Source organism: Jatropha curcas, chromosome 2 (assembly GCF_041381405.1).
Source record: "Jatropha curcas cultivar XTBG-Jc1 chromosome 2, XTBG_Jcur_1.0, whole genome shotgun sequence".
In the NCBI taxonomy this organism is placed as follows: Eukaryota; Viridiplantae; Streptophyta; class Magnoliopsida; order Malpighiales; family Euphorbiaceae; genus Jatropha; species Jatropha curcas.
In genome coordinates this window covers 32,469,555-32,484,521 of record NC_143152.1, presented here as the reverse complement: position 1 = coordinate 32,484,521, position 14,967 = coordinate 32,469,555, and the positions used below count along the sequence as shown (strand labels likewise).

Below are 14,967 nucleotides of genomic sequence, written 5' to 3'. Positions count from 1 at the left end.
AAACCCATCATCAATAGGCATGCATTTTTGTGAAGGCCACGAGGAACAAAACTAAACTGAAAAACCAAAACATGGACTGGCTTATGATCAGACCGTAAGTTCATCAGTAAAGTTATACAAGACTAATATCTTCGCTCAAATAGGTAAAATTTTTTGCTCCTGCTACAACGCTTTCCATTTCTTTCAAGTTACTCTTTTTAACTTTCGACAAAGATTTTTAAGTTACCATAGTATGTAGCTTTATCCAACGTAACTTTTGCGACCCTGTTCAAAAGCCTAGGCTATTGTGTATTCCAACTTGAGTGCCAGAAATCTCGTTCTTCCATGGAGCAGCGCACAACCAAGCATCACAACCAGTTCTGAGGCATCACTAGAATGGATCTGGAATTTTAATGCCTGCCATCTTGTCCCATTCTTCAGGGGTGACAACATCTGCCATTATCTTTTCCTGACCACGCCAAAGAACCTGGATTCAATATTTTCACATCACATTAGTTAAAATGCAGAAACAGAATGCACAAGACATGTATGCAAACAAACATAAACATTATATACGAACTTACTTTGTCAATGACCCCAAATTCTTTAGCTCTTCTAGAATCCATATAAAATGGTCTCTTCATTACATTAGCTACAGCCTCTACAGACTGATGAAAAATCAAGTCATTAAACATGTCCCCAAGTCTAACTCACTGTGAATTAAAAAACAACAAAGCAGACAAATCAAGCTCACATTTTCTGTGTGTTTGGCAAGAAGTTCAATGAGGGTGTCCCTGTTAGTTATTGCCTGCAAAAACAATTATGGATTTAGCAAGATATCCAAAAGTACAAAATTCAACATGACTAGCAGTTGTGACTTTGCAAGGCTCTCAGTAGCATAAATGGCCAAAAGAAAACAATAAAAAATGACTCTGTATTGGGAGTCTAAAAGCAAGTACATGAAAATACAAATAGTTGTCTAGTTGACCTTGATGCTTTCACTCGAGCAACAAAATAAACTTAACTGACCTCTTTTGCACGGATGAGAACATCGCTTGCAGGCATCAGTCCTGAAGATGGGACTTTAGGCTGTTGGATCATGGCTGGAAGTAATTTGAAAGAACACTTAGCATTCAAGAAAAAAAGGGACAAGCATAAAAATATACAATGCAAATTGGACAAGCAATTACTTTGTACCTTTTGCATGTGGCATCATAAACCGTTTGCCTTTTGTCCCCGCTGCAAGTAGCAGGCAAGCCTGACCGATAGCAGCTCCAACTGCAACTGTATGTATCTGTATGAGCAACAACCTAGTTATCAAGCAAAAACCTAGGACAGAGATCACAAGAGCACAGATTCATGTTCATAAGCAAATATGATATCAATCAAATAAAAGAATGAGAACAACTACCTCCATAACTAGCCACCTTTATCATTAACAGCATCAGTAAGTCACACAACTCAAATGGAGTTAATTTTGCAAATTATGAAATACAAGAGAAAAAATTTTTTTGGAAAAAATAACTGACCTCATTTTTCAACTGCATCATCGAATCATAAATGGCAAATCCTTCAGTTTCCATCCCCACCTGAACAGTAAACAAATTTTAATTCAACAAGTCAAAGAATTGAGAAAGGAATTGTTGGAATAATTACCTAAAGCGTCAATCAAGTCAAAAGAGATATGTATCCATTCACATTTTTTTTATATCATTAAATTGATTCTGGCTTGTTTAAAAACTAATTGAAAATTTTACACACATACCAATCTTTTAAGTCGATCAAACTCGATCTCCCAATAAGACATATATATTTCCAAGTTCCTAAACGGTTTCTACAGTTGAATCAAACTAAAAGGGGATCTCAAACGCAGGCCATATTCAGTGTGCCCAACATCATCTGGGATTAGACAAAATTTCCCAATTTGGAAGCTGAATTGAGGGCTGAATAAGGTTCCACCTCTCCAGTGCTACAGTCCTTCAAGCAAGCATAACAGTAGCACCCCCCCTCATGAAGAGGTGCCATCACATGCATTTGCCATGTCCATGCTTGAGGGATCATGCTGTCAATGAACAGGCACATGCCAATTTTCCCATTGGAATCAGCAGTGCCCACCTAGATGGTTAGATACATTCTGGAGAAATACTAAACCTCCAACATAACAATGCCACTAGAATTGTCAGAGATTTTCATTAAGCATTATGAATTATATCGAAACTTAATCACTCTTTACAGTCAGGCTAGCGCCTGTAATTGAGGAGCCCATGCCAATTAAGAAATCCTTCAAGATTCCCTCCTCTCATCCTGAAAATAGGACTCACAATCTCATTGTCTATTTAGCCTCCTGCTTTTCTCTAAGTTGGACCAACTTCCACATGAAAATCTTCAAACGAAAAGAAGCTCAATAAAAACTACATTTGAAACGTTGACTATAGTTAAAAGTAACATCATCATCATCATCATCATATTATTAATTTGTTAAATGAGAAAAATGGTTTGACTTCAAACTAAACTGAAAGCTTATTATATAGCGTACTTAATTTGCTCAGACAAAATGGTCATATCATCAAATACACAATTACAGAACACAAATTCTTCAAGCTATAGTTTGAAATATTATGATATATAATATTGCAACAAGAAATAAATATCTTACAGTTTCACCATCATCACGGGTTGTTCCTGTAGAATTTATGTACAGATATATTGGTTCTTTGGGATCCATCCACTGCAAGTACATCAATTCCGCAACAACCAGCTCTGTGACAGCAGGCACCAACTGAAAGAAACAAATGTGAAACATGCTCACTGGATTGCATCAACAAAAGTAATGGGGCTACTAACAAACCATATTGCTTCAAATCAAAATCCTTCCATGCTTGGAGTGACGATTGCTTTAACTTTTAAGTAAACAAGTATATAGTTCTTAATCGATCATCCTAAAACTTGAAAATTAATACCTACAGAGGACTTCTTTTCTTTTCTTCTTTATTCATACAAGTATTTAGCAACTACAAAGAACAGACACTTCCCTTAATAACTTAAAAATCTGTGCACACGTTTGTGCAATCTATCATTAAATCCAAAATGAATGACTTACAGGCATGCCAATATAAACTATTCTCCCATGGAGAAGCAGTGAAGGCAAGTCCGGTGGCGGCTTCCTTGGTCTGTGCTCATTGTACGACACTGATCGTTCCACCTAATTAAACCGTTAAAATCAATTAAAAACCAAAAACTATCAGATGATAAATAATCAAATTTGAGTTTCACTTGCGCGTAAAACAAGGAGCTTACTTGAGCAGGGGTTGCCATGAGCTGAGGAGAATCGAAGAGGTCAAGGTAAGGCGGCGTATCGGAACTGACGGGCCGGTCAAGAAGCGTTTCTGGTGAATTGGCAGCGACAGCAGCGAGCTTTGATAGAAACGGATCTTTAGGGTTTATTGGGGGCATAGGAATTTTAGATGAATGTTTTGCACCAATTGAAGAACAATTGATTCTCAGATTTCTTCTTTTGATTGATTGAGAGTTAGACGATGAAGAAGGTATTGAATAGGTTATGGGTAGCGCACGCAAACAAGTAGCCATGACTATTGGTGACTTTCTGTTACTGCTTCTGAGACTCGGAAGCCCTCTGTTCGAGGAATGGAAGTATGGAATTGGAAATGGCTGAGATTGAGAGCGAAGCTATGGGCCAGAATGCGAGTTGGACCTAAAGAGTAACGTGGCATCGGTTCATCTTATTGAAATTGGATGCAGAACGGTGTCGTACTACACACACTTGGTAAAAATTATGCATCACTTTCGCCTTGAATATTTGAGGATTCATATTGACTAGAAAAAAAAAACAAAAAAAAAAAACAGAATTTAACTACATCGTCCATTTTCACAGAGTTTCTTGGCAAAATCTCTCCTACTTTACATCATTGTTCGTGAATTATAGCTTCTTTTTCTGCTTGCACTATTGTTATCATCATCATCATTACTATAATTTTTTAGCCAAATACATACATTCGTTATATATATATATATATATATTCCAGAAAGATGAATCAATTATACGCAACGGAAACAGTAACCACTATATTATGAATTCAAACGACAGGAACTGATCCTTGAAACACATCACCACAAAATCCACACATTTTCTTGCTGTATACCCCACACATAAAAGAGAATAATCCATAATGACAATATTTCAAAGGCAAATCTACATGATGACAATATTTCAAGGGCAAGTCAATATGTTGCTCATGCTCAGCTCGAAACAAGTGGGGTATACTGAGGCTCCTCATCCCTAAACACCTTGGCAATTCTTTCAGTAGGCACCAAAGGCAAATAGGAGGACACCCTGTATCCCTTCTCTGCAGTGCTAACCACTGTCTGATTGTATTTCTCAGAGCAATAAGCTGCAGTTGGCACAACAACCTTAGCCACTTGAGGGAAGAGCGGGAGTTGATTGAGCTTGCGCCAAGCATTGGCAGCACATTGTTCCGCTTTGGGCTCATACTTAGTGTACAGCTCCTTAGCTTTGGGTTCATACTTTGTGTACAAAGTCTTTGCAAAACCAGAAGCAGTTTCCTTCACACCAGTGAGTTGCATTTCAGAAGCCACGGCACGAGCAGCCTCTGGAGCATCTCTAGCTACTGAAATAGCATGAGCAGAAACCTGCCTGACAACTGGGGGCACACGGCGGTCGAGAGTAGTAACAGATTCATCGACCTGCAACCCAAAAATCAATTTCCATTCATTATGCCAGCACCTTAATGAAAACTTTGAATGAGAATATGAACATATCTCATTACAATATCTTAAATTAAAACCCTCCTATAATAGAAACAACTACAGAATATCAAATGTATCAATGATCATAGCACATTCACAATAAGACAAAAACTTCATCAATCTTCAAAAGCAAGACTCATTCTGAAGCGATTAGTTTGAATCATCATGTTCTTAAAGACCAGTTATGAAAATTTTGTTCTCTTCGATGTCATGAAGATATCAAACACAGCAGTAAAAATGCAACATAATTTGGCTTCAGAATCTAACTCAATTGAAATTTCACCAAAACCAAATGCAACGGAGAATTTCAAGCTAGAATCTTTTGCACTACATGCCAACAAAATCTCAGTTCAAAGTAAACTCAAACTGCGATTTCACACAATAAAGTTTTCCAGTTTACAGAATAACTAAACCAACAAAAACCATTCAGCTCCCATTTAGCCCCTTTGATCACAATCCGCTCCAACATATGCTTTAGAGAACTACAAAAGCAGCAATAAACATGGGAAGAAAAAAGAAACTCTCACCTTGCGATCTACAAACTTGAGAATCTCAAAAGGAACATCATGAAACTTATCATAAACAGGTCCAACTACGCTCTTGACTGTACCCTCAACAGTCTCAACACCAGGCTTCAACGGGCCGGACTTATCCTTGGCATATAGGTAGAGATTTGTGAATGCCAGCAAAGCATGAATTGCAGCCACTTGCACAAATTCCAAATACTTCAATCTCTCATCCTCCTCCTTCGCCGAACAAAAACATAAACATAAACAAATAAATCCATATCACGGGGATGATTATTTTAAATATTCAATTTCTACAAACACAAATACTATGAAATTAACAATTTCATAGTATTTGTTGTTCGGCTAATTTCTAATTGAATAACAACTCGATAAAAAAAGGTAATTTTCCAATGGTCGAATCAATCGTATTCATTCCGTTTACAGTTTTCTAAGAAACCAAACACCAATATAAAAAGTTCCAAATCATTGATTCAAGGCTTCACAAATATAATCACAATAACAACTAAAAGAAGAAACAATTGAACTTTATTTTCTCTTATCGTCAAGAAAACGCAATATAATTCAAGAAATAATGAACACATACAATCTGTTGTTTTTGCAGATTTGCTTCTCCTTCTGCCATAATTGCAAATCTCGATGGAACCGAAGTCGTCGAAGTTCGCAAAAGAAACCGGAACTTCCTTAAGACGGTTGACGAACAAAGAAAAACAAGCGATCAATGGAAACTGGTAGATGAAAAATCAACAAGAAACCTCTTCAATTTATAGGAGGAAGAAAACACGGATCTATTATGAGAATGGACGGCTATGATGAAGAGGTTTCTGAAAACGTGTTGGTCGTTTTGTTGCTTCGATGCGCTGCCGGACCTTTGACTCTTATGGGCTAAGTTTACATAACGGACTAACAGACTAAGGAAACGGATCGTTCCAGAAGAAAATAGTTTCCAAATTCAATTTAATTGTATATCCATGTCACACGTTCCTCTATCACAAAACACATACAATTTTAGTTTTTCAACAAAAAAAAAAAAAAAAAAGGAATATAATGTGCTGCTTCCTATTTAAAAGAAAATGAGAAAAAAAAAATATTGACACGGTCATTAAAATCAAAATATAATTTTATTAATTTTTTTTTCAACATTACTGATACACAGCTCATTAATTAAAAGAAAAAAAAAAACATAATTCTTAAATATTAATAAAATATATTTAACATTAAAATACAACCAAGGTGGAAAGGGCCATCATTTCTTAGTACTATATAGCCCTTACATTTTCTGAAAACGCCCAATGGGCTATTAGGTGGAAAGGCCCAATTATTCTTTGTAGCCACATAGCTAAAAACACCTAATGGGCCGCGTCACATTATATAGGAGAGGACACCCGTTTAGTTTATCACAGATGACGGAAACTTTTCTTCTAGTTTGTTTTTTCGAAGCTACGGAAAAATTCTTCATTATTTTCGGTTTGGCATAAGCATTTTTATTTTTTTAATAATATAGAGGTGAAATCTCTCTCCGGCTATGGACCTTAAAGAATGTTATGCTCTTAATAAAGTGCACTTTTCAGATAGTAAATTTATTTTCTCACCTTTACAGAGATCAAAGTCGCTTTTTATATAAATCATTGCATTGCTAATGCATTTCATTCCTTAGTTAATATAAGATTAATCTCATTTTAGGATGGAATAAATTTCTGAAGTTGAAAAAATATTTTTTACTAAACCAAGTGTGACTTATGAGATAGGTCACTCTTTATGTATATGAAAAAAATTCCTTTTATTGTAGGAAACCAAGTGCGACTTATGAGATAGGTCACTCTCTTATCATGAAAGACAAGTACAGAACTTACAGCTCATGCATATTTTCAAAATTTTCCTTTCCTACAATTCTTTCCAAACAAATTATTATTTTCTAAATTCATTTGTTACTTCAAAAAAAAAAAAAAAAGAAATATCTAATTCATTTGTTTTTGTCCCTCCAAATAACAAATTCAGATTTCCAAAATTCAAATAAAAAATTCTAAAGCCTAATTTTTAGAGGTTCCTTTTGCCAATTAAACTTTTTAGCAACCACTAAGAGTTTGTCAGGATAAATCCACAAATGTCGGTTGAAGTTACAAAGTGAATCTCAAAAAGTGATATAGGCCAGTGTAAAGTGAGTCCCACAGAGTTAAATGGGCCATGCAAGACCAAAAAGAAAATCCCTTCCATGGATTTCATATTCATGGAATTTAATTAGTACTTTACACTAATGGATAATTTAAAATTACTAATTATTTTAAAGAGTCATGCATCCTAATTAGCTCAGGCCAAACGACGCCCTGAAAATCATTCTGCAGAACAGTCACTACAGACGCAGGAGGAGTCTGGAAAAACTGCTTCTCAACCAAAGAGTAAACAACCATACTGGCCAACCGGTAAGCCATCTGGTTAGCTTCCCGGTAGCAATGCTGCACTCTGACCTGTCATGTCCGACCAAGCATAGCACGGAACTGTTGAACCAAATTGGAGAAGCAAGCATTACTAGTTGGCAGGGATTGCAGAATATCTTTAGCAACAAGGGAGTCAAGCTCAACAATCAAAAACTTGAACCCCATATCCCACGCTAGGTGCAAACCATGAAGCAGAGCTTGAAGCTCAGCTACGACAGAAGAACAAATACCCAGACGGGTAACAAATATACTTTTAAGTTAAACTACTTTATTTGTAATTTTAAATTAAATAGTTAATTAAATAATTATTTTTTAGTAAACACTTCTAATTTAAATCATTATATAAACTGCTACAGTTAACAGTTAATAAAACAATTAACAGCCGTTAAAATAAATAATATTAATAACTTAAAAAGAGTTTGTTCCAATTTATTATTGGGCTACAATGTGTCTCATTTAGGACAGTAAAGGTCTTGAAAGAATTGGAAGCAGAATAATCTTGGAAGAGAAGATGTCCCAAAAAGGGGAAGAGGAAGATCTTTGAGAGGGGCCTCTGCAAAAATTTGGTGTTTGAGCAAAATGGGGACCATACTTAGTTTAGGAGATTGATTTGATATATCTTGAAATTTTAGGGTGGGATAGACATAGGATGGGATGGACCCATCACTAACAACCCCAACATATCGCCTAAAGAAATTAAAAATAAAAAATAAAAAAGGAGAAATTAATGTTTTTGGTCATTGCTTTCAATTATTCGATCATACAGTTTTCACGTGAAGGCTTTAACACATGCCTCAATTTTCAAAAAAAAAAAAAAAAAAAAGGAACAAGAGGATATGATTATTATTAATTAGGAAAATATTAATTAACATGACATCTCTTCAAATTGATTTTTTTTTAAATCTTTTTTCAAGCACAATTGAATAAATTGATGCATATATCGATTAAAATATCATTTATATATTTGTGATTAGAACATCAATCTAATAAAATTATTTTATGCATATGAGAGTTAAATAAAATTATTTGATATAAATGAAAGTATTAACTTGATTTGATTGAAGAAACAAATAAATAATAGTAATAAATTATATTTTTTTTTATAAAAAAAGTGATTGGCTCCGTATTTTAATGGGTTAATACATCAGATTTAGACAAATTTGTATGGTAGTTGCATTAGAAGATAAGTAAATGTCTTTTTTTAATAATTTTATTAATAAAATACCTTGCAATGTCATCTTATCTCAAAAATTTGAAATATCATTAATATATCTACCGTTTATGGTGAAAACTTGTACCATGTCGTTATGACATTTTACTACTTATATATCTAATTTCTTCATCAACGCAAGTTACCTTGAATTATTATTTTCTCTGACAAAGCAGGATTATTGAATATTTCTTTTTAAAAAAAATCATTATATAAGGTCTTTACGTTAGTGTATCGTAATCCTATCAATTAATGAATTTTGGGTTTTTTTTTCCGCTAAAAAAAAAAAGAAATTCAACAAATTGCAGCCTAAGACAGCAAATTTTACTATTTTAGGCCATAATGCAAAATTATTTTGTTTTTAGAATTTATCTCTTTCTCTTTTCTCTCGGATTTATTTAACACTAGCTTTTATCTGGAGTTACTGTTGTTAATCAGCTATGGCTCTCTATTTTTCTTTTTTCTTATGGCTCATAATATGTTATTCATTTTTAATAAACTCAGATCTATTTCTTTTAATAGATCTATATTTTTTTTTTGTTATTGTTGCTTTGTCTCCATATTTATAGTTCTTTGTCCCTCCTTCCGCAAGGGTTTAGTTCCTTCTCTATGAAGGTTTATTCTTAAGAGGTATGATATTTGATTTTATTTGGTTGGAGAATTTAGATTTTATTTTATTGATGTGTATATTTAATCAATGGAGCCTGGTAGTACAGTATATTTCTCCATTGATGCTATTAACATATAGTGGATTAAACTCATCAGTGCACGTCATATGCAATAAATTTTTGAAAAAGCAATCCAAACATAAAAGATCTAGAGAAGTTATTTTATCGTTCAAATCAATTAAATGACCAATTGTTATTATAAATATTTATATCGGTCAAGGTTATCTCCAAACAAAAAAATCCAATATCATTTCTTTTAGTTTTAATTTTATTATTCAAAAGAATATAGATAATTCTTTTGTTGAAGGATGAACGAACTTTCTATTAATTATAATATTAAGTTATATGCATGATCTAATTGAGTATTTTTAATACTTGATTTTATTATTAATGAATTATATTTTTCAAAAAAAAAATATTTTTGGTAAAATAAGGTGTTTCCATCTCATTTGTCTATTATTGAGGCCGAAAGGTATCTCCTAATTTACTCTTTCTAAATCATTTGTACAATTTAATTACATAACTTTTTGTATAATAAGAAATTCTAAAAATGATACCACCAAATAAAAATTTGAACTGCCTTTTTTCGCTGGTTAGCTTTCATGTTGCAGTTTCTTTAAACCTAATTCCTAGCTTTCATGTCAGTTTTTCTTTTGCTTTTCTTTCACCCAACTTTTATTCCAGAAGGAATAAAAAAAAAAAAAAAAAAAATCTACAAATCAAATTTGGGCAAACAATTCTCAAATCCCACCAAAGTGATTTTTGGAGGAAAAGTGCAACACATAATTCACAAATTTGTCCCAAAAATGTTTATTAAACTACATAATTAAAACACACAATTAACCAAAAAACACACAATTTAATCAAATAATGTCCAAAGAAATAAAAAAATAAAGAGAGCCTATCAATCAACAGATCTTTCTTAAACTAACCTAATTGATGTAATGTATAAAAGCAAAACACCCATTGAAAAAATAAGATTAATCACAATAATCTTTTACAAAGAAATTAAAATATAATTTATGGCAACAATATTTTCATCAATAACAAGAGGTAAATCACCACCAACTTCTCCTCTCCTCTCCTTCATAAATCTTTCAAATGAAAATGGTAAAACCAAAAAAATTAAAAATAAAATAAAATCTTAACTCCTGCACCTTGTAATGGTACTGCAACCGCGAGTATAGGGGTTGGCTTGGGCCCCATTTTGGCAATTGTAGTAGGAGGCTCCACGCCTAGAGCAAGGCACAGTGTTCCTCTGCAGTGCGCCATAGCTGATGTAGTTGCTTGTTGCTAAAATGCGCCTGCTGATCTCTGAGTCCAGCTCAAACTCCTCTCCGCCGTCGTCACTGGCCAAGCACTCGGCTATGGACCCTTTGCAGGATGATCTGATGGGTATCCATCCTAGGCTTTGCTGGTGGTGATCCCCACTTGCTTCAACGGTGGATGTTCCACTCATCAAGATCAGGATCATTAACATCGCACCGCACATCAAGAAACAAGAAGTTATCGATTTAGCCATTCTCTGTCAAGAAATTTAAACCACAATGAAAGGGAAAAATAAAACTCTCTCTTCTACTCCTCCCTCTTTCTTTCTTGAATGGAGGGTTTCTTTCTTTCTTGATTTTCCGATATCTCTCTCTCTCTTTCTCCTCTTTGTTTAATACTAGCAAATGGCAGTGGGTGTTTATGTTTCTGTGCTAGGTTTCTTTATTCCTTCTCTTACTAAGCTTTGAGACAACAGCTAAGGGCTAGTTGGAGTCTTATTATAGGTGGCCAACCATTGATTATTGACTTCCATTTTGCCCTTATTTACCAAAATGCCATTTGTTGATTTCATGGGGGGCCACTAACTACAACAAGGGATGGACTTACCTAGAATCAGGTGCATGCTAAAAATTAAATTGAAAGTTGAAATATATCTAAGGGGGGATTTTTCTACTTTTATTTTTTTTTTACAAATAAAGAGGGCACCATTCAAGAAAGATAATTCCTGTCAAAAAAAAAAAAATTAATATCACATACTAAAATAAAAAATTGTATAATTATATTCTTATTTAATATTTTGCTTATTGATCGTAAATTTTAATTTATGAGTTCACTTCCTTATCTTTTTATTTTGTCATCGGTGTAACTATTTTTTTAGTTCGAATTGTTATTTTTACATTTTTTTCATCAGAACACAATGTTATCTCTTCAAATATTATTAATTTAAAAAAAAAAAAGAAAAAACCAATAAGATAAAATGATAGTAGGTGGGTAGGTGATCAAAGAATACAAGGTTAGGAAATTAGAAAAAGTTGTTAATCATTCAAGAATCTGACTTTTCTTTTTGAAAGATTTATTTTCTCTCTTATTGGTTACATTAACACACCAACTCATCATAACTTCAACTTTAGAAGAATTATTGTTAAATGAAATTGAGTACCATAAATTGTTTGACCAAAAAGCTATCAGGAGAATGCACAAATTCTGATTTGATGGCTAAAATTAAAGAATGCATATCAAAAAATAATTAACAATAAGAATTTGTGAATGTCGTTGTCGCGCGTACAATACGACATTGGCAAATTAGTACAAGTATTGAGAATATTTGTTATTACAAATATTCAGGTAGAAAAATTAGTTCTAACTACACAAATAATATTAAAATATAACCCTCCAAAGAGGTGAAATGTTAGTGTTTAAATTTCTAATATATTATCAATTGAAATTATTAGAGATTTTAATATATATATATATATATATATATATACATAATTAATTTAATTATTGAAAATAGAAAAAATAAGATCACACATGAATTGGTCAATTGCATCAAAGGATGGATTGTCTGTTTCCTCCATTTTCCCTCTCCTGAAGTTTGGTAGACGAAGAGAGAATATTAGATAAGATAAAAGTAAATTATTTAAATATATATTTATATATGTATTAAGAGAGAGAAATTATAAGGAGGGCATCTAGGGTTTTTGCACATACTGCTAGGTCCATGTAAGAGAGAATCTGTTAACCGAAACACGTTTCCTCTTTCTCATTCGGCAGCACAGTTCCATTCCTAATACTGATTACATACACAGTATCCGTTACCGTTATTTAATATCCCCGTTTGTCTTTTTTGGATCTTATTTTATAGTGCTTTTTTAATGTAAATATGACATTTGTTAACGTGGACTTCTCTTCTGGAACTTTAGTCGTCTTTTTCCTCGTTTTTTTAATCCCATTTGGCATTTGGTATGGCCGGCGTTCCCTATTCAGTGTCACATTCATATACTTTAATTCAATTATATATCATAATAATTTTTTTGTGGTAATTATTTGAAATAAAATCTTATATGATTATTGTAACACGAGAATGGACTGTTAAGCTATTACTGTTACTTTCTGCATGTATCTCTGTGGCTGGAAGCCTGAAATAGCCGGGATCACCTGCCTGACAACATTTGAAAATTACAACGGCTAGTTGTTCTCTTTCTTTATTTTTTTTTTAACCTTTCAAACTTCAAACACCAAATGCTCCCTCCCGCAAAAGGATTGACGAAATCTACACGGCGTTTAGACAACAGACTAAGCGCCGACGTGACGTGAACGTAGCCGTTAAAAAAACATGGGACCCATCACAGATCACACAGACGGTGTTTACGCGTCCCGAACTAACCCTACCTAAGCCAGCTGGCTGTTAACAAATCTTTTGTACAAAATCTTCTAATTACATTTAAAAAAAAGAAAAAACAAAAAAGAAAATGATAAATAAGAGACTTTCCTCGTGAATCTTCCACTCATAATTTTTCTAGTTTATTATTCGTTTGACAATACTATTTTTTTTTTTTTTTTAAATATGGCAAATCAATATACTTAAATTGAATTTACAAATACACTTTTCAATAATTAAATTTATTTGGAATACCATAAATAAATTTACTTCTCACTTTTAATCATATATAATTTTTCTAGTTTATTTTATTGAGTTCTTATATATACTAACAATACCTAATAACAAACATATTAAAAAAAAAAAAACATAGACAAACACGAGTAGTTTTTCTCTCTTTGTCGTACATACCAATTCTTTTTTTAATTATTAAATATATAGAATTCATTTTATTCGTTATTTTACATCATAAATATTTTGACTATCTTTAAAAAACAAATTAATTTGTGTTATATATTTGCTTCTTGTTACTTAATTTTATATTTTTTAAAAAACTTTTAATAAAATTACACTCAGGATTTTTTTTTTTTTAATTTTAGTTATTCATAGTAAAATAAAAATTGTGGTATTTTATTACTTATGTGAGAAGTGAAAGGTCTTAAGTTTTTATCCTCTCGACCACAAGTATTTTAATCAATTTGATTATTGTGCAACTCAAAATATTATTTTGGTCTATCAGACTTCCTAATGAATAAAAGAAATTATTTTTTAAATAAATACATATAAATAATTAAGATTTCAAAGTTTTATCTTTATTAAATTCATTTTTTAATAAATATATATGATAATGAGATATTTGAAGATTTTTTTATATTTTATTTATTAAAAATTTAGTTATTTTAGATAAAAAATATATATATAAAGAGAGAAAATATTTTTTTTCTTTATGTTTGTATGATATGATTGGATTTTTTTAAAAATAAATTTTCAAATAAAAATATATAATATTTTATTTAGGAGAGAGATAAAAAAGAAAAAAAGTATATTATTTTTATTAATATTTTTATTTTTTATGTTTGTAAAATTTGATTGGATATATTTTTTAAAAATTAAAATTTCAAATAAAATTTGCATAATGAACCCTAGATGGTAAACACTTGAAATTTTTAATTTAAAATTTTTATTAATATATTTATATATCTATATACATTGAATCATTTTTTTAGGTGAGTTACCAATTTAATTGTTATGCAACCCGCAGTATTATTTCGATCATCAAATCTTCTAATGAATTAAAAAAATAATTTTTTAAATAAATACATATATATAATTAAACATTTCAAAATTTTAATTTATATATTTATTAAATTTATTTTTAATGAATATATATGATAATGAAACATTTGAAAATTTTTTGTATTTCATTTATCAAATATTTAATTGTTTTAAACTATAGATAATAAAAAGAAAAATATGTTTTTATTAATATTCTTTTTTCTTTATATTTATATGATATGATTGAATATATTTTTAAAAAATAAATTTTCAAATAAAAATATATAATATAATATTTTATTTAGAAGAAAAAAGTATATTATTTTTATTAATATTTTTATTCTTTATATTTGTCATATTTGATTGGATATATTTTTAAAAAAGTAAATTTTCAAATAAAATTTATATAATTAAACATGGGATGATAAATAATTTTAAT

General features: G+C 31.5%; 3 protein-coding genes across 3 annotated transcripts; all 3 read right to left on the bottom strand.

Annotated features, from left to right (window-relative positions):
* Window positions 1–52: 52 nt before the first annotated feature.
* LOC105647501 (ATP-dependent caseinolytic (Clp) protease/crotonase family protein) lies at window positions 53–3,701 on the bottom strand. Its single transcript, XM_012233618.4, has 9 exons — window positions 3,277–3,701; window positions 3,080–3,181; window positions 2,636–2,758; window positions 1,509–1,568; window positions 1,177–1,273; window positions 1,009–1,082; window positions 734–787; window positions 564–647; window positions 53–466 (listed from the first exon to the last, which is right to left on the bottom strand). Exons 1-9 carry the CDS (start codon window positions 3,565–3,567, stop codon window positions 371–373), a joined length of 981 nt encoding a protein of 326 aa, XP_012089008.1. The 5' UTR covers window positions 3,568–3,701; the 3' UTR covers window positions 53–370.
* A 334-nt stretch (window positions 3,702–4,035) lies between these two features.
* On the bottom strand, window positions 4,036–6,165 carry LOC105647503 (Rubber elongation factor protein (REF)). The gene is made up of 3 exons (XM_012233621.3): window positions 5,878–6,165; window positions 5,292–5,510; window positions 4,036–4,701 (listed from the first exon to the last, which is right to left on the bottom strand). Exons 1-3 carry the CDS (start codon window positions 5,914–5,916, stop codon window positions 4,237–4,239), a joined length of 723 nt encoding a protein of 240 aa, XP_012089011.1. The 5' UTR covers window positions 5,917–6,165; the 3' UTR covers window positions 4,036–4,236.
* Window positions 6,166–10,553: 4,388 nt separating this feature from the next.
* On the bottom strand, window positions 10,554–11,352 carry RALFL22 (ralf-like 22). The gene has a single exon (XM_012233623.4). The coding sequence runs from the start codon at window positions 11,124–11,126 to the stop codon at window positions 10,749–10,751; it is 378 nt and encodes a 125-aa protein (XP_012089013.1). The 5' UTR covers window positions 11,127–11,352; the 3' UTR covers window positions 10,554–10,748.
* Between the last annotated feature and the right edge of the window lie 3,615 nt (window positions 11,353–14,967).